A 23,868-nucleotide genomic window follows, 5' to 3' on the forward strand; every position below is an offset into this window, starting at 1 on the left:
TTCCTTCTTGGGTTTCCTCATATTTACATCTTCATGCAATATGTTTGTGTTTGTATGTTTGCATATGAAAAATAACAGTGAGGTATCTTGTTTAGTTTTGTTTAAACCCTTCCAAATGAGGCGATGGCCTTATACTGAATAAATCTTTCAGTTTTTTGTGCTTTTCTTTTTCTTTTAACTTGTAGGAAAATACCAGACCGGGCGAAATATCGGCATTTCATGGGGAATGTATGTACATGACAATCCTGCCATGAAAAAATCACCACTACAACCAATCTATCAAAAAGTTGACATTTATTTCAACACAGACCAAGAGTTCGTGGATATTGTGAAACTAGGCAATTTTTGAATAATGTTATAAATTTTACAACTCACTAAATTGATCATGAAGATAATGATTAAAAAGATACCGATTTCCTTTTCAAAGGTCAGTCACCTGTTATCTGGTCTGTCCACTAAAAAGGCAAATTATGACAAAGATACTGATTTACTTTCCGAGGGGCATGTCACTTGTTATCTGGTCTGTCCACTAAAAAGACAAATTATGACAAAGAGACTGATTTCCTTTCCGAAGGGCATGTCACTTGTTATCTGGTCTTTCCATTAAAAAGGCAAATTATGACAAAGATACTGATTTCCTTTCTGAAGGGCATGTCACTTGTTATCTGGTCTGTTCACTAAAAAGACAAATTATGACAAAGATACTGATTTCCTTTCTGAAGGGCATGTCACTTGTTATGTGGTCTGTTCACTAATGAGACAAATTATGACAAAGATACTGATTTCCTTTCCGAAGGGCACGTCACTTGTTATCTGGTCTGTCCACTAAAAAGTCAAATTATGACAAAGATACTGATTTCCTTTCACCTGTTAGAAATCTGGTCTGTCCACTTAAAAGAAAATGATAACAAAGATACTGAAGGAAGTGTCACCTGCTATCGGGTCTGTCCACAAAAAAAGAAAAATGATGACAAAGATCCTGGTTTCCTGTCCAAAGGGCATGTCACCTGTTATCAGGTCTGTACAGAGAAACGAAAATGATGACAAAGATACTGATTCCCTTTCACATGTTATCTGACAAAGATACTGATTCCCTTTCACATGTTATCTGGTGAGTGGTCTGTCCACAAAAAAGAAAAATGATGACAAAGATACTGGTTTCTTTTCCAAAGGTCAGTCACCTGTTATCTGGCCTGTCCACAAAAACGAAAGAAAGAAAAAAAAAAGAAGACAAAGACACTGATTTCCTTTCCAAAAGTCAGTCACATGTTATCTGTTCTGTCCACTAAAAGGAAAATGATGACAAACATACTGATTTCCTTTCCAAAAGTCAGTCACATGTTATCTGGTCTGTCCACTAAAAAGTAAAATTATGACGAAGACACTGATTTCCTTTCCAAAAGTCAGTCACATGTTATCTGGTCTGTCCACTAAAAAGTAAAATTATGACGAAGACACTGATTTCCTTTCCAAAAGTCAGTCACATGTTATCTGTTCTGTCCACTAAAAGGAAAATGATGAGAAACATACTGATTTCCTTTCCAAAAGTCAGTCACATGTTAGTTGGTCTGCCCACTAAAAGGAAAATGATGATTAAGATACTGATTTCCTTTCTAAAAGTCAGTCACATGTTAGTTGGTCTGTCCACTAAAAGGAAAATGATGATAAAGATACTGATTTCCTTTCCAAAAGTCAGTCACCTGTTATCTGGCCTGTCCTCGTCCTGGGAGAGCTTCTGGTTCAGGGACTGCTGGAGCTCTGAGGCCAGGGACAGGGAGTCCATGCTGATAGCATCAGGGCTGCTGGGCCAGGACTGGTGCCCCGCCCTCACCTGGCTGCCTTGACTCTGGTATCGCAGCTGTTCCTGGGTCCTCTCCAGCGTCTCAAACAGCTCATCATACCGATCCTTCTGGATACTCAGCTGAAAATGGAAAAAAAGGGGGCAAATAAATCAATTGCAGTTGTTCCCAAGTCTTCTCTAGCATCTGAAACAGCTTGTACCGATCTTTCTGGATACTTGGCTGAAAATCTGAAAAAAGGGGCAAAAATAAATCAACTGATTTGAAAAGGTGGAAAAAAACAAAAAACAAAAACAAAACAAAACAAACAACTATATCATTTCTTCCCCACAGAAATCTGGGCTCAAGTATTTTTTTTTAATGATGCAATCATTAACCATTGAAGAACATGATGACTGTGATTTAGTATTTCATTTGTGGTCAAAGTAATGTTTCAGGGTCACGCACCCCATTCACTTGTCATAAAAAAATATGATTACCCCATTCATTTGTCATAAAAAATATGACTTTTGTACATACATATATGACAATGCATCTGTATGTGTAATGTGAAAATAATATACCTATATATGTATGTTTACAAAAATGTTGACATATCTAGCAAATCCCCAAAGACTTTACTTATGTTAATGTCATGTGAATACTGCAATGGTTTATTTTTGGTGGTTTTTTTTGTTTGTTTTTCATTTGACATTGTTGGATTGAAGTTGTGATTCAATGTGTATGTATTGTCACTGTATCCTCCACACCCCCCAAAAAAGGGACTTCAAAAAGGATTTCATTCCTTCGAATCCTGGAGTGGAGTTGTCAGAACATAACAATCCCCCAGTGGCTTTATTGATATTGATGGAATCTTGACATGTGGATATGGTAAGAGTTGTCAAACCATAACTCTTTCATTGGCAACCTTAGTTGACTACACAGTGCACCGCCACAGGCAACTTTAGTGGACATTGAGGGGTCATGTTGAAAGGACAGTTTTTCACATTAAAACAAAGCTTGACAGCTGCAGTCAGTTTCCTGCCAATAGAACAGACTCACCTTTGCCTCCTGACCCAGTTTGAAGTGAACAAGTCCATTGTGGTTTTTTAACATGAACCAAAGCCTGTGGCTGAGGGCATCATATCTGAAATATCTGGCGCTGGGGAGTGTTTCTCATACGGAAACTTGGTGGTGAAAGAGTTAAAAAAAAGAAGAAGAAAAAAAGACCTTGATCAGAGGACCATGTGGACACAGACAGACAAGACACACACACATGTGACAGGACAGGTGAACCTCTGTACCTCTCTGGCCAGCTGTGTCTGTGACTCCTGTGCTGCCTGCAGCTTGTCCAGGAGATCAGCGTTCTCTTCCGTCAGCTGCACACAGCCAGAACAAAATGTGCTCTTATAAACCTTCACACTTGAAGGTAAAGGTATAATCATAAACTTGTTTGTTTGAGAAAAAAACAATTAATGACAAATTGATGACATGTATACTGATAAAAAGGCGACATAAAAAAAAGAAGCATAGGAATTATATCTGCAGGATACCATAGTTTATAATAATAATAATTCATAAAGTGCCTTTCCATGTAAAAACATGCTTAGTTGCGTTGCACAACATAAAAATCAACATTTACAACACGTATTTAAACACTAAAATGAAAGACAGCCAACCAAACACTCAAGCACTCATTCATACACAAACAAAATCATCACTCACCATACATATCATACATCAGAACTGATCACTGATAACAGATATTTCTGATGTCTAATTTTCTCAGTTAACAAAGGCTGACAGACATCTGTCAAAAAGGTAATGTGCAACTTTTCCTTAACACTGACACCGTTCAAACTTAAGCTCTTCAATTTGTCATAAATATTCAGATAAAAACTCCTTTGTGTCATTAAAAAAAAAGAAGAAGCAAAAAAAAGCACAGTTCTTAAATTATGTTGGTTTCCTTTGTCATCAATAGAATCAGTTCTCGTCCAAGTTTTCTCACACAAGAATGTGTTTTTATGTGTGTATACACTGTGTTTATGTGTGTGTATAGTTTGCTAGGTACTTGGTATGCAAGCCTTTTGTAAGGCACCAAGAGCAGTTTTCTGGACACAGTGCTGTATAAGTAACCATTATTTTTATCATTAAAAAAAAAGCTGAATGCCAGAAGAGCTATTGGACAGTCACAGAGGACACAGAGTGGTGCTTGACCTGTCTGACTCGCTGACAGATGTCGTTGAGCTGGGCGATGAGAGAGCTGATCTCCTCCCTCTGCTGGCTATTCTCCTTCTTCTTCCCCTTCAGCTCCTCCGTCAGTGTGTCCACCTTCTGTGTCAGCTCCACTGTGGACATTAACACCAGGCACTGTTGATTGGGCCAATTGTGCAGAACGTTATCAGTTTTGTGAAGCATCAAGAACACCAAGTACTGTGACTGTTGATGGGGTGAATGATGTAGTTTATTGGTTTTGTAAAGCCCCTAGAACAGTTTTCTCTATCGTGTGCTATATAAATATCCATTATGATTATTACCATTACTATTATCATCTTTAATATTATCATTATTATTGTACCATGGAATGTGGGTGTCTGCAGTAAAGTTCTATACCCACACGGCTATGGTCATATCATGAAAAAGGTAACACAATGAAATGTTTTGATATTATGTGCCTTGAAAAAAGAACAACACACACACAAAAAGACATATGGCACTATTAAAAGACATACTACACTGGACGCAATGAATGACTGGTTAAATCATTGGAATTTCAATCTGAGGGTCCCAAGTTCAAATCCCAGCTATGGTACTTTGTGGGTTTTTACTGATCTCCCAGGCCAACAGCTGTCCAGACCAGGTGTCACCAGACAGAGCGAGATGGGAAGAAGTAGATATATAGGAGGAGAGAAAAAGAAACAGACAGAAAGAGAGGAACAAAGAAAGAAAAGTAAAAGTAAAAGCGCAGTACCAAACTGCTGCAAGGACTCCTTCACCAACTTTTTCTCCTTCACTTCATAGGACTCTGTGTCTGAGCGAAGCTGGGCCGTCTGCAACACACACAGGCATCGCCACATGTGTCTGACTTTACACTGCATTGACAGGTATGTTTTTCTTCACATGTATATCACCATCAACAAACGTTTTACTTCACATACATTTTACTTCGCATAAATGTCACATGAACACACCAGTTTTACTTCACATGGATATCGCATCAACACAAGTTGTACTTCACATAATTCTACTTTTCATAAATATCACATGAACACATCTGTTTTACTTCACAAGGATATCACATCAACACACGTTTTACTTCACATATGTTTTACTTTACATAAATATCACATCACCACATACGTTTTACTTCACATGGATATCACATCAAAACACACATTTTACTTCACATGGATGTCACTCAACAGCACATATATTTTTTTTATACTTCACATAGATATCATATCAACATTCATTGTCACTTTTTATATATTTTTTAATAAACTTCACAGGGATGTCTCATCAACATTCATTGCCACATCTTTTTTTTTAAAGAAACTTCACATGGATATCACATCAACACACATTTTACTTCACATGGATAACACACCAAAATACATTTTATATCACATGGATATCACACCAAAAACAAATTTCATTCACATGGATATCACACCAACACACATTTTACTTCACATAGATATCACATCAACAGACATTTTACTCCACACAGATATCACATCAACATACATCATCAAACACTTCTTACTAAACATGGGTATCACATCAAAATACATTATCACATACTTCTTTCTAAACACATACAATGATACATATCCCATACTTTTCAGTCAACATGGACATAATGTCAACCACCATTACACAGACACACAAACACAGACACCAACTATCAGCCACTCAGTACAAACAGGAAACCATCACAGACAGCTGCCCACAAGACAAGTCACTTTACCTCCAGACGCAGGTTGAGGTTTTCCTCCTCCAGGGTGCCCACCTTCCTCTGCAGCTTCTCCACCGCCGCGTTGCCAGGACTGGGGTCTGCCGCCCCCACCCTGTTCACACACATAGCTTGTCAGTGCTGGGAACTGTTGGCACTACAGTGGGTAAATCAGTGAACAATGGAGCTGCCGCCACCCTGTTCACACACATAGCTTGTCAGTGCTGGGGAACTGCTGGCACTACAGTGGGTAAATCAGTTAACAATGGAGCTGCCCCCACCCTGTTCACACACATAGCTTGTCAGTGCTGGGGAACTGCTGGCACTACAGTGGGTAAATCAGTTAACAATGGAGCTGCCCCCACCCTGTTCACACACATAGCTTGTCAGTGCTGGGGAACTGTTGGCACTACAGTGGGTAAATCAGTGAACAATGGAGCTGCACCCACCCTGTTCACACACACAGCTTGTCAGTGCTGGGAACTGTTGGCACTTCAGTGGGTAAATCAGTGAACAATGGAGCTGCCGCCACCCTGTTCACACACATAGCTTGTCAGTGCTGGGGAACTGCTGGCACTACAGTGGGTAAATCAGTGAACAATGGAGCTGCCCCAACCCTGTTCACACACATAGCTTGTCAGTGCTGGGAACTGTTGGCACTACAGTGGGTAAATCAGTGAACAATGGAGCTGCCCCCACCCTGTTCACACACATAGCTTGTCAGTGCTGGGGAACTGTTGGCACTACAGTGGGTAAATCAGTGAACAATGGAGCTGCCCCCACCCTGTTCACACACACAGCTTGTCAGTGCTGGGGAACTGTTGGCACTACAGTGGGTAAATCAGTGAACAATGGAGCTGCCCCCACCCTGTTCACACACATAGCTTGTCAGTGCTGGGGAACTGTTGGCACTACAGTGGGTAAATCAGTGAACAATGGAGCTGCACCCACCCTGTTCACACACATAGCTTGTCAGTGCTGGGGAACTGCTGGCACTACAGTGGGTAAATCAGTTAACAATGGAGCTGCCCCCACCCTGTTCACACACATAGCTTGTCAGTGCTGGGGAACTGCTGGCACTACAGTGGGTAAATCAGTTAACAATGGAGCTGCCCCCACCCTGTTCACACACATAGCTTGTCAGTGCTGGGGAACTGTTGGCACTACAGTGGGTAAATCAGTGAACAATGGAGCTGCACCCACCCTGTTCACACACACAGCTTGTCAGTGCTGGGAACTGTTGGCACTTCAGTGGGTAAATCAGTGAACAATGGAGCTGCCGCCACCCTGTTCACACACATAGCTTGTCAGTGCTGGGGAACTGCTGGCACTACAGTGGGTAAATCAGTGAACAATGGAGCTGCCCCAACCCTGTTCACACACATAGCTTGTCAGTGCTGGGAACTGTTGGCACTACAGTGGGTAAATCAGTGAACAATGGAGCTGCCCCCACCCTGTTCACACACATAGCTTGTCAGTGCTGGGAACTGTTGGCACTACAGTGGGTAAATCAGTGAACAATGGAGCTGCCCCCACCCTGTTCACACACATAGCTTGTCAGTGCTGGGGAACTGTTGGCACTACAGTGGGTAAATCAGTGAACAATGGAGCTGCCCCCACCCTGTTCACACACATAGCTTGTCAGTGCTGGGGAACTGTTGTCACTACAGTGGGTAAATCAGTGAACAATGGAGCTGCACCCACCCTGTTCACACACATAGCTTGTCAGTGCTGGGAACTGTTGGCACTACAGTGGGTAAATCAGTGAACAATGGAGCTGCCCCCACCCTGTTCACACACATAGCTTGTCAGTGCTGGGGAACTGTTGGCACTACAGTGGGTAAATCAGTGAACAATGGAGCTGCCCCCACCCTGTTCACACACACAGCTTGTCAGTGCTGGGGAACTGTTGGCACTACAGTGGGTAAATCAGTGAACAATGGAGCTGCACCCACCCTGTTCACACACATAGCTTGTCAGTGCTGGGAACTGTTGGCACTACAGTGGGTAAATCAGTGAACAATGGAGCTGCACCCACCCTGTTCACACACATAGCTTGTCAGTGCTGGGAACTGTTGGCACTACAGTGGGTAAATCAGTGAACAATGGAGCTGCCCCCACCCTGTTCACACACATAGCTTGTCAGTGCTGGGAACTGTTGGCACTACAGTGGGTAAATCAGTGAACAATGGAGCTGCCCCCACCCTGTTCACACACACAGCTTGTCAGTGTTGGGGAACTGTTGGCACTACAGTGGGTAAATCAGTGAACAATGGAGCTGCACCCACCCTGTTCACACACACAGCTTGTCAGTGCTGGGGAACTGTTGGCACTACAGTGGGTAAATCAGTGAACAATGGAGCTGCACCCACCCTGTTCACACACACACAACTTGTCAGTTGTTTGGAACTGTTTGCCCTTCAGTGGGTAAATCAGTAAAGAAGAGGAAACTGAAATGGTATGGCCACACAGGCAGATCTTGTGGCCTCTCCAAGACCATCCTTCAAGGAATAGAGAAGAAGGGGGCATCAGAGAAAGAGATGGACAGATAACATCCTTGAATGAACCAGGAAAACTTTGTTTGTAAATGACAAGTGGAGGCTTCTTGTTTGGTGTCCACCATACAGCACCCTACGACCTGGGTGAGTTTATGGGACCAGTAAGCACTGAACAGTGGAGTTGCTCCTATCCTGTTCATATGCACAGCTTCTGTCAGTGCTGAGAACTGTTTGCCCTTCAGTGGGTAAATCAGTGAACAGTCGGAGAAGAACTCAAAACCCTGAAGCACATCAGAGACTGGCCTAAACAGACAAGAGTGGCCGCTCATTGTTGCTGCTCTACATGCCAGAGGGCATAATGGGCTGTCAGAAAAGAGGGGTACAGTGGGTAAGCAGTAAGATTTGATGGGGCTGTATAGACTACACAGAATAATACACTGTAGTGGGGGAAAGAGAGAGAGAAAGAGAGAGAGAGAAAGAGAGAATCAGAGTATAAAAACATGAGAAAGAGAGAGAGAGAGAGTGCCTGTCGTGTATGCTTGCATGCATGTGAGTGCGCATGTGGGTGTGTACATTAGTTGCTTTCACTGGCTGACTCTTGTCCCATCTACAAACAGCAACACAGTCAAAGCAAACAGCTAGAACAAACAGTGGTCAAGCAGAAGGAACCCTGACTGGAAAGCAGGATGCTCCAGATCATCCACAATGCGAGCAAGATTTGAAATGTGAGCAACTCGAACAAAATTTGATAAAACAACAACAACAACAAAACAACAACCACAAAAAAAACAAACAAACAAAAACCACCACACAAAAACCACAAACAACCAGGACAATCTTTTCCATACGGAGGAGACTATGCACTTTTCAGACAGTTTTCTATCAAATGGCCTCTCCACAAAAAAAGATAATATATTGTAACTGCTTGTATCATGCTTTTAAGAAACAATAAAAAATTAGTGTGGTTTTGTATTTACTGTAAAGAGCATTTTCACACACACACACACACACACACACACACACACACACACACATGCACAGAGAAACATACCAACCCACATACACAGGCATATACAAACATATTCTGGAAATGGATCATGAGATCTACATTCACTTCTTGAAAGGAGAAGTATTATAACACGAAATGAAACACATTCAAGAAAACAATCCACAACCCAGACCTACCCATTAGAGTCATCCTGTTGGTTCTGGTTCTGCAGGTCTTGATCATAAACCTCCAGCTCTTGAACCTTCTTTGACAGTTCATGTTTCAGCTGATTGATCTGCCAACCACAACACAACTCTACCAGTCATTAAATCCACAAAATGAAAACCCCTTCCTAACTAAAATGATAACAATCATAATAAAAGGAAATTTTCTATCTAAAATTACGTTTAAATAACATACTTACCGTGACCCAACTAGTGCAGACTCCGGCAGGGGTCTGACATTCCTGTCCTGTGCAAACTACTATCCGCCTATGCGGAGAAAATGAGAGAACTACGGCCGATAACCTCCCGGAAGTAGGTAACGTCCCCTTTGTCCCCCTGGTTATCGCCCTCTTTTGACGGCAATATGCCATCAGCAGCGCAGCGAGCAGGGAGAACAGGAAGCGGGGAGGCCGGGAGGGTCTTAAATTTGGGTCACGGTAAGTATGTTATTTAAACGTAATTTTAGATAGAAAATTTCCTTTTAATCACACATACTTAACCGTGACCCAACTAGTGCAGAATAGCGCGACAAGGTGGCGGGCTAGCCTGTTCTACTGTCTATGTGCTGCGATAGCCTGCTGTGCAACTACCACAGAAGCGATGCCTCTTGAGCCATCATCCCGCAGGCGTGCGACGTCTCTCAGGTAGAAGTCGATGAAGGTGGCAGGATTTTTCCAGTAAGCGGCATCTAAGATGTCTTGTAGCCGTATTGAGTGCGCCAGGGCAAGAGAGGAGGACCACGCTCTGACTTCATGCGCTCTGGCTGAGGAGGCATCGAGTCTCAAACCTACGTCTGCATATGCACCTTTGATCGCATTGACTATCCATCGAGACAGCGACGTTTTGCTAATGTCACGTGGATGGTCTAGGTTCCAGCTAATGAAGAGGCGTCGCTTGGACGCTCGGAAAGGACGCGACCTTTTGAGGTATATGCGCAGGGCCCTGACCGGGCAGAGGAATCTATCCTCGTCATCATGGGCTAGAATGGAAGAGAGCGGTTTGATGAAAAGAATGGGAGAGGGTGTATCGGGAGTCTGATTTTTGGCAAGAAATTCAGGGAGGAACCTAAGTGAGATAGATCCGTCCGGCTCAAAGGCTATATCCTGTGTGACGCCACTGAGAGCATGGACCTCACTACAACGTCTGCCTGAGGCGAGTGAGACGAGAAAGAGTGTCTTCATTGAGAGTAGCTTGAAGGGAGCTATAGCAAGGGGTTCGAAGGGTGCCTTGCGGAGGTATTGTAGTACCAGAAACAGGTCCCAAGAAGGGGACCGAGGGGATGTACGTGTGTGGCTGAGGGAAGCCCCTCGGACTAATGCCCTAAGCAGGGGGTCATCTGAGAAAGAGGGTCCGCCTAGTTGCCGAAGAGTGGAGCTGATTGCAGCGCGATGGACGCGTACTGCAGAGGCGGAGAGGCCTTTGGAGGAGGAGAGGAAAGCGAGAAAGTTGGCGAGGTCCATGTTGGATGGGTGTGTGGGATTGACTGAGTGGGTAGAGCACCAGGAGAGCCAGCGATTCCAGTGTGCAGAGTAAACGCCTTGGGTGCCTTTGCGATGTGACCTGCATACGAGGTCGGCTGTGTCATCAGAGGCGCCTAGTGCTGACAGAGATTCCCGCACAGTAGCCAGGCGTGTAGGTTGAGAACCTCTGGGTTTCCGTGGGGAATGCCTGAGCGGGGCTGAACTAGGGAGTGTCTGCCGATGTGAAGGCGGAGTGGGGGGACGTGAGTGAGGTGGAGAAGGTCGGGAAACCACGGCTGTGCTGGCCAGTGGGGTGCGATGAGAATCAGGACGGCACTCTCCAGCCTTGCCTTTCTGAGGACTTTTCCCATGATTGGCAGTGGGGGGAAGGCGTACCCCGAAAGGTTGGACCAGCTGATCGACAGGGCGTCCACGGCCCAGGCCTGCGGGTCTGGGACTGGGGAGACGTATGTGGGGATGCGGAAGTTGAACCTTGTGGCGAAGAGATCCACATGTGGTTTGTGCCAATGGTCCCAGATCGGCTGAAGTGTTGAGTGTGACAGGGTCCACTCCGTCTGAAGCACTGTGTGGGATCTGCTGAGGTAATCTGCTAGAATGTTGAGCTTGCCTGGGACATGTCGTGCTGTCAGGTGGATGTTGTGCTCCTGACACCAGAGGAGGACTGTCTCCGCATGCAGGGACAGCTGGTGAGAGTGAGCTCCCCCCTGTTTGTTCAGATAACATGCTACCGTCGTGTTGTCTGTGCATAGCAAGATCGACCTGCGCGAAACGTGGGGGAGGAAGTGCTGGAGGGCAAGGGAGACCGCCTCCAGTTCCAGTTTGTTGATGTGCCATGATTGCTGCTGTGGGGACCAAGTCCCCGACGCTGTGTGGTTCTCCATGTGGGCACCCCAGCCCATGTTGGAGGCATCTGTGTATAGTTCTGCATCTGGAGTTGGGTTCGAGATGGGAACCCCGGCGTTGAGCCATTGCATGTCCATCCAGCGCTGGGTCGACTGTGAGAACCATGTGCCTAGAGGAATCTGGGTGTCCCACGTCTGAGAAGACTGGGACCACCTGTTCTGGAAGTGGCGCTGAAATGGGCGTTTGTGTAGTCTGCCCAAGGGGACCAGTGCAGCAAGAGACTCCATGAAGCCCAGTAGAGAGGCAAGCTCCCTGGCTGACGCCGAGGCTGCCTGTGATAGATGAGAAAGGAGGCTGTGTAGCCTGTGGAGGCGAGGCATGGCCGGACGTATGGTCATTGATACCGAATCGATCGCCATACCCAGGAATTCGAACTGTTGAGAGGGCTCCAGTTCCGATTTGTCTGTGTTCATCAGAAAGCCCAGTGCTTGGCACTGGGTCCTGACGAGGTTGAGGTGATGCTGGCAGAGGGCCTTGCTCTCTGCGAGGATCAACCAGTCGTCTAGGTAGACCCTCAGGCGTATGCCCTTGCTCCTGAGGGCCAAACATAGTTCCCTGACCACTCTGGTGAAGACCCACGGGGCTGGAGCCAGGCCGAATGGAAGGGCTCTGAACTGGAAGGACTTGCCTTCCCATGAGAAGCGGAGCCACTTGCGGTCCCTGGGGTGAACGAGGACATGGAAGTAAGCGTCTGTGAGGTCTATGGAGACTGCCCAGTCGCCTTGTCTGATGGAGTCCCTGATTGACGCAGGTGATTCCATGCGGAATGATTTGTGCTGGAGATATCTGTTTAGGGGCGAAAGGTCTAGGACTGGCCGCCATCCGCCGGATGTTTTGGGAACGACGAAAATGCGGCCGAAGAAGCCCGGGGAGAGAGGAGGAGCTTCTTCTATGGCCTCTTTGTGGAGAAGAGAGAGTATTTCGTCCCGCAGGGCTGAGCAGGCTGTGTCGCCCTGAGGGGGGGGGAAGGGAGGAGGAGAGAGAGTGAGAGGTGCCTTGGAGGAGAGCCAAGGCAGGCGGAACCCCGACCCTATCACCCGGAGGACCCACTCGCATGCTGGGAGAGACAGCCACGCTGGCATGTGCCTGGACAGGCTTCCTGCTGGCTGTTGGTGCGCGAGTGGCGGGTGAAGGGCGGGGGCAAGTCATTGGGGGTGGGCCGGAGTGGAGTTGGTTGCTGGCCTGCGTGGAGGGCGGAGTGAGTGCGGCTGGCGCCTGTACGGTCTGGGCTGACCCCTGGGTTGTGGCCTGGGTTGTGCTCTGGCGTTTGAGGTTGTGGATTGGCGTGGGCGCGGTCGGAAGGAGGTAATGTTGCTACGCCTTAAGGTGTAGGGCTGATGCCGTTGAGCATGCCGTGGGTGTGCCTGAGTGCGGAGAGGGCCTGCGCCGAGGGCAAGGTCCCTACCCAAGTCTGCGCGGCGTTTGATGGCCGCAGTGGGGAAGCCTTGACCAAAAAGGGAACCGTCGGCGGGAGGAAGCGCTCTGAGGGAAGCATGTTCTGGCAGAGAACGCACGTATGGAGAGTGGTCGAGCACAGCGTCCCTCCTGGCCAAAATCACGTTCATGTAGGCCTGCGCTTGTATATTGGCAGAGCGCATAAGGAGCTGGGCGATCTGCTGTACGAAGGGAGAGAAGACCGAGATGTCAAGGCCGGCTGGTGGGTCAGCTGGCGTTTCCATCAGTGCTGTGGCAAGGCCCGCCAGGAAGTTGTCTATGGCTGCAGTTGATTCAAGGGACAACCTTGCAGCTTCTTCCAGGTCCATCAAGAATCTGTCTGTCACTGTGACTGAGCGATTGGCCTGCGAATTGTTTGGGAGTAGTAGTAGGTCCTCCTGAGAAAGAGGCAGGGGCCTTTGCGGGATAGGACCCGGAGCTAACAGTGGGGGTTTTGAAGTGGGTCTGGGTTGGGTTTTTAAGAATTTGCCTCGACCCATTGCTGCGGGGAAATCGGGTACAGAATCAGAGGGGACCTCGCTGATGGGTTGGCCCCTGATGCGTGCCAGCGTACTATGCAGGGCATCAAGTACCATGGGCGACTGTGTGAGGGCATAGTGAGGGCCATTGGAGGATCTGTGGATGCCCATGATTTCCATAGCACCGCAAGATTGAGGCGTGCCCGGTGCATGAATTGTCTCCACCCTGTCTGGAGTGTAGGAAGCTAGGTGTCCTAGTGCTTCCTGCAGGGAAACCAACTGGTTTTCTTCTGAAGGTGGTTCCTCTGAGTCTGTGTCACCATCAGAAAAAGTCTCTTCAGTGGCATAGGGTGATGGATCAGGCTGTGTGCTGGGCACGTGGCCAGTGTGGCTGTCCTGGGTGCTCTGAGTGTGTCCTGCTGAAGTGGAGGGTAGCTGCTGGTGGGTGGCAGGGGGTGGTGGTATTGCATTAGAAGAAGGAGCAGAAGCAGGAGAAGGTGTGGCACCAGGAAGGACAGTGGAGCATAATTGCTGCAGCAAGCTGATAATGAGCTGCTGATTGTTTGTTTGAGCAGCTTGCTGTGAGACCGTTTGTGGCTGGGAAACAGCAGCAGCTGGAGAAATGGCAGATGTGGACATCACTGCATGGCTTGGTGGAAGCGTGCACGCGCCTGCACTGGAGGCAAGGGGCAGTGACGGTGCAAGGGAAGTAACTGCGGCGGTCACCGATAAGGGGACCGAAGCAGGAGTTGCCTCCCTTGGATTGGAAAATCGTGACAAGGGGAGGGGTGCACGCGTATGGGCAAGCGTGTCCCCTAGTGGTCCACCTTCCTCCCTGCACAATGGGAGGGCATCCCTACACGCCACGGTCGCCAAAGGATCCGAGACGGTCGAGGCATGCCGCGTGGGGGGCTCGTGATCCGATGTCACGGCCGCCACCACGGACGCATCGCACGTAGGGCCCAGACTAGTGTGCGGATCCAGAGCAAGTGACTTGCGTTGTTTCCCCAAAGGGTTTGTGCAAAAATCCCTTGAGACTGAGGGCATGGGGAAAGGGATAGAGGAGGTCGACTCGGGTACTGCCGACTGGCAGAGCCGAGAAATCGCGGATCGCGACGAGTCCGATCGCGAATCGAAAAAAGGATTGTGAATGGCACCACTGACCTGTGTATTGGTAAGCAAACCTGTAGAAGTCGCCGGAGGAGGCGTAGTGGGTAGTGGTGGTCTGGAGTCGACCGGAGGTAGCGGAGGAAGTGGGGGTGGCGTAGGGTTGGCGTTGCTGAGAGCGGCAGAGGTAGAGGGCCCAGACTGATCGCGAATCGATTGCGATCGTGCCTTAATTTTAGCCCGATCTCCCAATCGGGCTACATAATTGTGTGACCTGTTTGAAGACATAATCGGACACAAAACAGAAACGCCAAAGAATCGATAGACAGGTAGAAAATGCGAAAAACTTAGCCGTATGAAGTGCACAGGTACAGGTGTCGAGATGGCTGCCGGAAAAAGAGGGCGATAACCAGGGGGACAAAGGGGACGTTACCTACTTCCGGGAGGTTATCGGCCGTAGTTCTCTCATTTTCTCCGCATAGGCGGATAGTAGTTTGCACAGGACAGGAATGTCAGACCCCTGCCGGAGTCTGCACTAGTTGGGTCACGGTTAAGTATGTGTGATTAAAGCCACATTCTCCCACGACCCCTGATCCCCCAGCCTGTCAACAAATACCACAAAAGTGGCCCAAATATTCAGTAACTGTCAAGCTCAAACATGAGACATGTCACTGATACTGTGTGACTACGTGTGTCACAGTGCCAAATGCAGTAAATGCCAACTTGTGTTAAAATTCACAAAACTACACCAAGGATTTTTATGAGGGTGGGAGGCAAATGGGAAGAATACAACTTGTGAAGAAAAAGGAAAGAAGAGGAGGAGGAGGAGTAGGAGAGGAGGAGGAGTTGGGCAAGAAGAAAGGTTGATATGAAGTACCATGAGGGGATAAAGGTGAGTCTCCTCTAGATGTCACTGCCTGTGGATATTCAATTTGTGCCACACCTCATGTGCTTTGCCATAAGGCCAAAGAACACAAGACATATACTTACTGTCACATGAAACACAAGTCTGATTTGGTCTACTTTGGGTGTTCTGCTCATTTAAAACACCAAATGTGCTCTGCCATGTGGACAAAGAACATAGTCAAATATTTACTGTTACATGAAACACAAGTCTGATTTGGTCTACTTTGGGAGCTCTGCTCATTAAAAACACTTCACACGCTCTGCCACATGGCCAAAGAACACTAGTCAAATGAAACACAAGTCTGAGTTCAGACTACTGTAGGAGCTTTTGCTCATTAAAAACACCTCAAAAAAGATGTAAAATAATTTGTAACAATTCTGTGCAAATGTGATTTTTTTCTGCTAAAAGAAAAAAAAAAGTCCATCTGGTTGGTTTCAATCATTGCTGATTGTTGATGTCACAGTTTGTGAGAACAGCCTGGTGATGGAAACACACAGACAAACACAGAGTCAAATCAAATCTATATATATGTATGCATGCCAAAAGCACACGCTAACACCACATATATGTACATAAAAAGTATATGCAGAAGCACAAGTGAAAACAGCAAACACACATACACATACACACACACACGCACACACATACACATGCACACACACACACACAAAGAAAGAAGGAAAAAAGTTGTGGACAACCAAGGCGAGAGTCCAGTGAGGGCGGAGGGTACTGACCGTGTCATTGGCCAGGGACAGCTGCTCCTCCAACGCCTCCTTACGACTGCTCAGGTCCTGGTTCTTGCTCAGCAGGGTCTGGCCAATGCGAGCTGCCAACTCGAGGTCACGCTCTTTCTAGAATCACAAGGGAGGAGGGAGAGAAAGAAAGAGAGGAAGGCAGAAAGAGAGAGAGAGACTCATGACTTAGATATTTATTCAGAAAGGTCTTAGCCCCATCTGAAGGGATGAGATACATCGGTCATCTAGATATATATTTTTTTTTATCTTGTTGGGACATATGTGAAAGATTACCATCATCCAGTATGATCATACCAGACAGACAGACACAGAGAGAGAGAGAGAGAGAGAGAGAGAGAGAGAGAGAGAGAGAGAGAGAGTATCATTGTTTAGCGGGTGAAGTGAATACAGACCCTGTGCTGAATTCGTGCACCTTTGCACCAACGCTTACATTGATGATGTATACACCAACATGTGTACTCTGATGCATACACTTGATTAAACAAAAACAAACAAAAAACAGCCACACTCATTCACACATACTGTAACAGCAGAGCAAAGCCATTCAACAATTTAAGAAGTGGCACAACATTAAAACAAGCCTAATATTAATGTTTATATTCTTCATAAAAAAGAAAACATCTAAAAAAAAAAAAAAATTAATTCTTTCCATTCTCAAACACAAACACTGAAACAGGTCAGCATCCCACTTTCCCCCAGAATTACAATGTGGACAGGTTTACACATCTCCGACATGTTGCAGCAGAAATTAAAGCTATTGAAACCCTGCGACATCTGCTTCAGCTCCAGTTTTAAGATGTACATGCATGCGCGTGTGGGTGCATGCGTGTATGTGTGTGTGCGCAGACGCATGCATATGTGTGCATATAAACAAATATGTGTGTGAGTAGGGTGGCAGCTTACCTGTGTGTGTGTGTGTGTGTGTGTGTGTGTGTGTGTGTGTGTGTGCGTGCGCACATATATTGATATAAGCAGATATGTGTGTGAACAGGGCAGCAGATTACCGGTGTGTGTGTGTGTGTGTGTGTGTGTGTGTGTGTTGATATAAACAGATATGTGTGTGAACAGGGCAGCAGGTTACTTGTGTGTGTGTGTGTGTGTGTGTGTGTGTGTGTGTGTGTGTGTTGATATAAACAGATATGTGTGTGAACAGGGCAGCAGGTTACCTCTGTGTGTGTGTGTGTGTGTGTGTGTACATATAAACGGATATGTGTGTGAACAGGGAGGCAGCTTACCTCCTCCAGTAAACTGGTGACAGTTTCAATGTCATTGCAGGTCCGGGTCATCTGGTTCACCCTCTCCGCACACAGCACTGAAACACGCACACAGAAAAACACTCCCTCTGTAACATTGCAGGTCTCAGGTGTACCAATTATACACCTGTCAAATCTCAAAAGATTCAAACAGAGCAAAACTGCTGCTGAAGAGGGGGGGGGGGAAACAACATTGACAAATGCAGTGAAGAATTAATCATCACAATCTTGATACCCTTTTTTTCCAGGTGCATGTCAAAAGGACACACAGACAGGAATACAGTGCTTGAAATGTACAGGTGAGTGGACCAGCAGGCAGAATACTGATAGGACTTCCCTGAAATCACAGAATGGCTGCCTTTATCAGGGGGCTAAAAACAGTCAAACATGTAAAATCCCACTCGTAGATCTATCAAAACAAGTGAACATGGGGGTTGTTGTAGCTCATAAATGCAGACAGAAAGGAATGACACTGACATGACTCAGACATATAGATACATAGAATACAAGAACATTTTGGTAAACCAGACTGAATGATCTAACTTTCAGTGAACTGTATGGTGACAATACCATGGAGACAAACAATATGTCAAGACAATGTAGCACAAACAAATGCAATTTTTATGTGTCACACTATTTGTGCTGCCATGCACGTTTGTGTCATGACATACACATGGCTCTCAGTATACAAAGGCACTGGATTTGATGCTATAATCCTTTGAAATGTGCATACATATGTGGGTGTAATTTGATGTCAATGCATATTATATACATGTATACGTGTAGGGTGTCGGGGGTGAGGGGTGGTTGAGTGAGTGAGAGAGAGAGAGAGAGAGAGAGAGAGAGAGAGAGAGAGAGAGAGAGAGAGAGAAAGAGAGAGAGAGAGAGAGATTTGGCAATGTAAGATGGCCATTTGTTTTCTTATTCTTAAAAGGAAAAAATATCACAAGTAATAAAAAATTTAATATGCTGTCATGCATGATGTAGGTTTCATAATCAAGCCAATATATTTGTTTACACAACTGGATATTTATGTTTTCTTACTTAAACATTAATCACCACCAACCAAAATCAAATACATATAACATATCCAGCAGACACTTTATGACACAAATCATACAATCCACACCAATAACACAAACAGTAAGATTGTTTAAAGTCGTCTCTTTCAGCTTGAATAATAGTGAGCCTAATTTGCCAACATATAAACACCGAATTGCATAAAGTTATGGCTCAGTTATTTTCAAACACAAACTGAACTGGCCATAAAACTGACAATAATTAAGGTCTCTTCATTGATCAAGACACAATGATCATAATCACAAACGACAGAGCAAAAACAAAAACAACTTTTTATCAAGGACAGTGATAGTGATATACAGTACATCTTTATTCATCCATTTAATTTCCAGATGGAAGAATAAAGATGTATTGTATATATCTTTACTGATCCCACACCCCCTCCCAACTCACCTCAAGCTCAAGATAAGACTACATGTAGTAGCTCAATAAATGTTTAAATGGTAGTGGTCTACCAGCCAGGTCATTTACCCAGATCCTCCCCTTGTTCCTTGTCATTCAATACTCCCCAACACTAGTGCGGCTGAAGGAATCTTTTAGTCTGGGTGCTGTGCCAGGTCCTTGGCGCCCCTCTCTTTGTTTCACTGGCACTTGGCCCAAACCAAAGCCGGTTATTTGATAGCCTGCTGCCAGGTCATTCTCTCTGGCGTTAACTGACATCAAACACTGTGCGATGCAATCTACTATCTAGTTTTTTTCTGACACCTAGAGGAATAGTAGTAGTGTGTGAGGATGTAGTAGTAATACTGGTAGTCATCAATTTTATGTCTTTCTGCTGAAATTAAATAGGTGTGGGAGAGTGGGAGGGGGGGTAAACGCGTGTGTGGTTACATGTGTGTATGTGTGCAAGTGTGTGTTAGTGTTGTGACTGTATGTTTCTCTGTGTGTGTGAGTGTGCACATGAAAAAGAGAGAGACTGTGTATGTGCACATACATTCATTATTACATGATCATAAATGTGTGTGTGTGTGTGTGTGTGTGTGTGTTATGAATATGTTAGAGACAGAGACAGACAGAAGAGTCACAAATCTGACAAAACTGTAGAGATAAACTGAACTCTTTTTATCTTATGTGCATGTGTGAAGTGTTTTGTTTGTGTCCCACTGTTTTGTTATCACCCAAGATAACACCAGCTTTTGTTGTGCAATAATATGATACATCTATGGGACAGAGAATAAGACACAGACAGAGAGAGAGAGAGAGAGAGAGAGAGAGAGAGAGAGAGGGAGAGGGAGAGAGAGAGAGAGAGAGAATGATGGGTTGAGTAGGGTAGTAAAGATTATGGGCCCTCAACACAAGGATAATAATAATAATAATAATAATAATAAAAAGTTATTTTAGCTCAAAGAAAACCTCTTCATCACCATGATCAACATCATTTTATCTATTGCTAAAATAAAAGTAGAAATGCAAAGCGATCAAGTTTTTTAAGAAGCCTACAGCAGCGTTCTTTGATATTTCACTAATTTTATTAACTACCCACATATGCCTTTCTGATGGGGTTCTCACTGGCTCACACACACACACACACACACATATATATATTTTTTTTCCCCCCTCCCCAAAGCTACACCCATACCTACAGACCGCTCAACATTACTTCTTTGTGCTTACATGCAAGAAGAAGCTCGTGTGTATTCATGTTGTTCCTACGCTGGTCAAAATGAATATCTCCTGTGAAACTATAGTGTGTATGTTAAAGGTCATTTCCTAAATCCTCTTTCATCAAAGAGCTATTGCAAAGTGGTGGAGTTTATTTTTCCCCTGGAGATTTTTGACTGCTCTCTAATGTGACTCGCTGCAGAAATTCAAAGGGAAGGCAGGGAGAGAGAAAATGATGGATGATGGACACACACTGTTTAATTCTATTGCCAGTAAAGGTATGATTTTGTATACAACAAGCCTCTAAAAAAAAGAGGAGTCAGGAGTAGAAGCATCGTCATCACAACCAAACTCTTCTCTCTGAGCCAACATCAGTCTACAAGAAGTGTTCTCCCTGTTGTTACATACGACTTGATGAAAAAGGACAAGGAGTCAGGAGAAGCAGGGGAACATTGTCATTACAACCAATCAATTTCTTTCAATTTACTATATATATATATATATATATATATATATATAGTATACTATAGTGTTTTCCGTGTTATAACAAACAACTTGAGCACTGTTCCATTGTTGTGAATCTGTAAATTATACATTTTTAACTCTTTTATCTGAATGATGGTACACCCTTTTCCATGTTAGTGAAAATATAAATAAGCAACAGAATGTATTTGTTAAATTCTGTCTATGTAAAATATTCATCAGCTCTCAAATTCAACACAAGCTGATGTAGTCACATGATAGAACAGTTTTCTCTTAATCATTCTGACACTGATTTCTCAATTGTAATGTTTAAATGAATACATTAAATTCTCATTTGTTTGCAAAGCACATGTATGCCACTGCATACATATATGCTATTGCCACAAACAATTCAATAAAAACAGCAATGAAACTTTTTTTTTTCACTTTAAGAAAATTATTGTTTAATCCCACCCATGTCAAGTATATAAAAGAGCTGGATTCTAATCACTGGATGAATAATACATGAGAAGAGTCAAGTGTTCCTCTACTTTAACCCCCCCCCCCCCCCCCCCCCGCCCCCCCCAAAAAACTTCTGAAGCTTTCTTTTATCTGTGGGTGTGTTACATCCGTATAAGGTACATATTGCACCACTGTGATTTACTGGTGGGGAGGGGGGGCGGGAGGGGGGGGGGAGGGGGTGCAGAAGTGGGGGCAGGTGGTAGGTTGTTTTTCTTTTGTTTTTGTTTCGGGGTGATGCGTACAGGCAGTTGTGCAAGGCAGAGGCAAACACGGATTTCAGAGAACTGGTGAAATGTTGACATAAATCTACATATCTCTCTCTCGTTCACCACCCCCACACATGCTTCACTGACCGGACTTCTTTGCTCCTCTGCTGCTATGTGTTCTTATCAAAAGTACTCTGCACTCAATGAAACATAGCAAGGTGAGAGAGACTGAGTGACATACAAGCAGAATAGCTGAATGATTACAACATTGTACTTTCAATCTGAAGGTCCTGAGTTTGATCCCGGTATTGGTGTCTGATGCATAAAACTTTGATCTCTCAGAGCAGATTATGTGCAGAGCTGCCAGGGCCTTTATCCCCTTTGTCAGTTTGTGTATATGCACATGCAAAAGATAAAGAAAAAAAAACACGTTAAAGACCTTGTAATGTATGCTAGTATTTGGTGGGTTATGGAAACATGAACATTCCCAGCATTCACAGCCTCAGAAATGGAAAAAATAGTCATACATGTAAAAACACATTTGTACATATATTTACTGAATGTGGGTGTTGCAGCCCATGAACACAGAACAAAAGAAAGCAATGCAGGCACATATATTTATCGTAGCCCATGAATGTTTCATGTTTCTTCTATAAATGTCGAATCATACAATATCATACGAGAAAAACTAAATGCACAATTCAACATAATGGTCGTACCATTTTGCCCACAACTATACTAAAATGTATGCAATATGCCAGTGATGTACCAGGTGGCCTCAGACAGGAGTTCACAAACATGTTATTGACACTGACAAATGTCACCTGAGGAATGGAGTCACTTCCATCATGAATTAACAAGGCACAAAAATAGGTTTCCCTGCCCTCCACTCCTGCTTTCTTCTTCTTTTTTTCTCCCCCTCTCCAAATCTATAGACAAGTTACTGGTTAGTGTGTATTCAGCCACCATGATTAAGCTCTTTTTCCCCTATCAAGTTCATGAATCCTTGATACTGCTGGTCAAGAAGACTCCAGTCCATCCAAACTCATTTGCTCTAAATCTAACTGATAAAGTGTGAATGCACCGGCTACTGACGTCAGCAATGGTTAGCATTATGTGTGGGTGGGTGGGTGATTGATAGGTTGATTCTTTGGTTGCTAATGCTTGGTTGTTGTTTTTTCTATTTATTCTTTTTTTCTTTCTTTTTTTTTTTTAAGTTGAAAACAGGTGCATCTGCTATTCTGAGAAATATCTCTGGTATGCTTAGAAGATATGTTGATTATCTCAGGGAAATAGACAAACTGGGAGTAAAGAAGATGGTAAAGAAGCGGAAAGAGTAAACACATCACACTAATAATATTCACCTCACAAAAGACACAGCAAGTAAAGACACTCTTTGTTATAATCTGTCCTTGCTATTGAAATGAATAGCTTTTTTTCTTTTGAAAATCCATGAATAAACAGACAAGTAATTAAAAATTGTATACAATATGTATGATAAATAAACAATAAAAAAAACAGAGTACACTTATAAGTTTCAACACATAACTGTAAGTTTTATAACAGTAAAGAAAAAGGTAGAACACTAACAGGCAATAGAAATCATGGCATATAATATTATGTGATAAATATGATAAATCAACAAAATTTTCCCCTCAAAAATACCACTAAGATCACAACCTAGACTTGAAACATTATTCAGCATCAAAACTTCAGACTATTCATCCCCATCTCATTTGAAGTAGTAAATGAATAAGATACACTCAATTATATTGAACAATTTTTCGTCACAAGAGATAAATTTGTGTGAAATTCAGGTTGCTCTCACCCTAGGGAAAGAGGGCTGCCATAGTGTAGCACCACCTCTTTTTTTTTTTCTCTTTTCCCTGTCTGCACTTATATGTGCTATCTGTCAGTGCTGCTTTCCATAACCTTTTCTGTTCATTAGTTACTTGCTCATGCCCTGTGGCACATAAGGCTACCACCAGACATCCCCACTGCTACCCATCTTGTGCGGTCTTGGCTAGTTTCCTGCAGGCATGGCCCATTCTGCTTCAACCTTTTTCTGGTCCCTACTTTTTCCTGACCTGTGTGTGTGTGTGTGTGTGTGTTTGTGTGTGTGTGTGCATGCATGCGCATGTGCATGGCCTAATGCTCAAAAAGTCAAAGGCATGTAGAAAAAGAATAGGAGGGTGGAGGGCAGGGAGAGACAGAGAAAGTAACAGAGAGTAATG

At 44.5% G+C, this 23,868-nt stretch overlaps 1 protein-coding gene across 10 annotated transcripts in view; it reads right to left on the minus strand.

Annotated features, from left to right (window-relative positions):
* LOC143292768 (trafficking kinesin-binding protein 1-like) overlaps positions 1–23,868 on the minus strand; it is an 82,628-nt gene that overhangs the window by 13,241 nt on the left and 45,519 nt on the right. For all 10 annotated transcript variants that reach the window (XM_076603319.1, XM_076603318.1, XM_076603322.1 and 7 more), the window contains 8 exons: positions 17,745–17,821; positions 16,489–16,605; positions 9,417–9,514; positions 5,749–5,848; positions 4,750–4,828; positions 3,996–4,126; positions 3,083–3,157; positions 1,701–1,921 (listed from right to left, as the gene is read on the minus strand). In XM_076603319.1, coding sequence (XP_076459434.1) covers positions 1,701–1,921; positions 3,083–3,157; positions 3,996–4,126; positions 4,750–4,828; positions 5,749–5,848; positions 9,417–9,514; positions 16,489–16,605; positions 17,745–17,821 — 898 coding nt within the window. The remainder of the gene's footprint in view (positions 1–1,700; positions 1,922–3,082; positions 3,158–3,995; positions 4,127–4,749; positions 4,829–5,748; positions 5,849–9,416; positions 9,515–16,488; positions 16,606–17,744; positions 17,822–23,868) is intronic.

The sequence above is a fragment of the Babylonia areolata genome, chromosome 18 (genome assembly GCF_041734735.1).
Source record: "Babylonia areolata isolate BAREFJ2019XMU chromosome 18, ASM4173473v1, whole genome shotgun sequence".
In the NCBI taxonomy this organism is placed as follows: domain Eukaryota; kingdom Metazoa; phylum Mollusca; class Gastropoda; order Neogastropoda; family Buccinidae; genus Babylonia; species Babylonia areolata.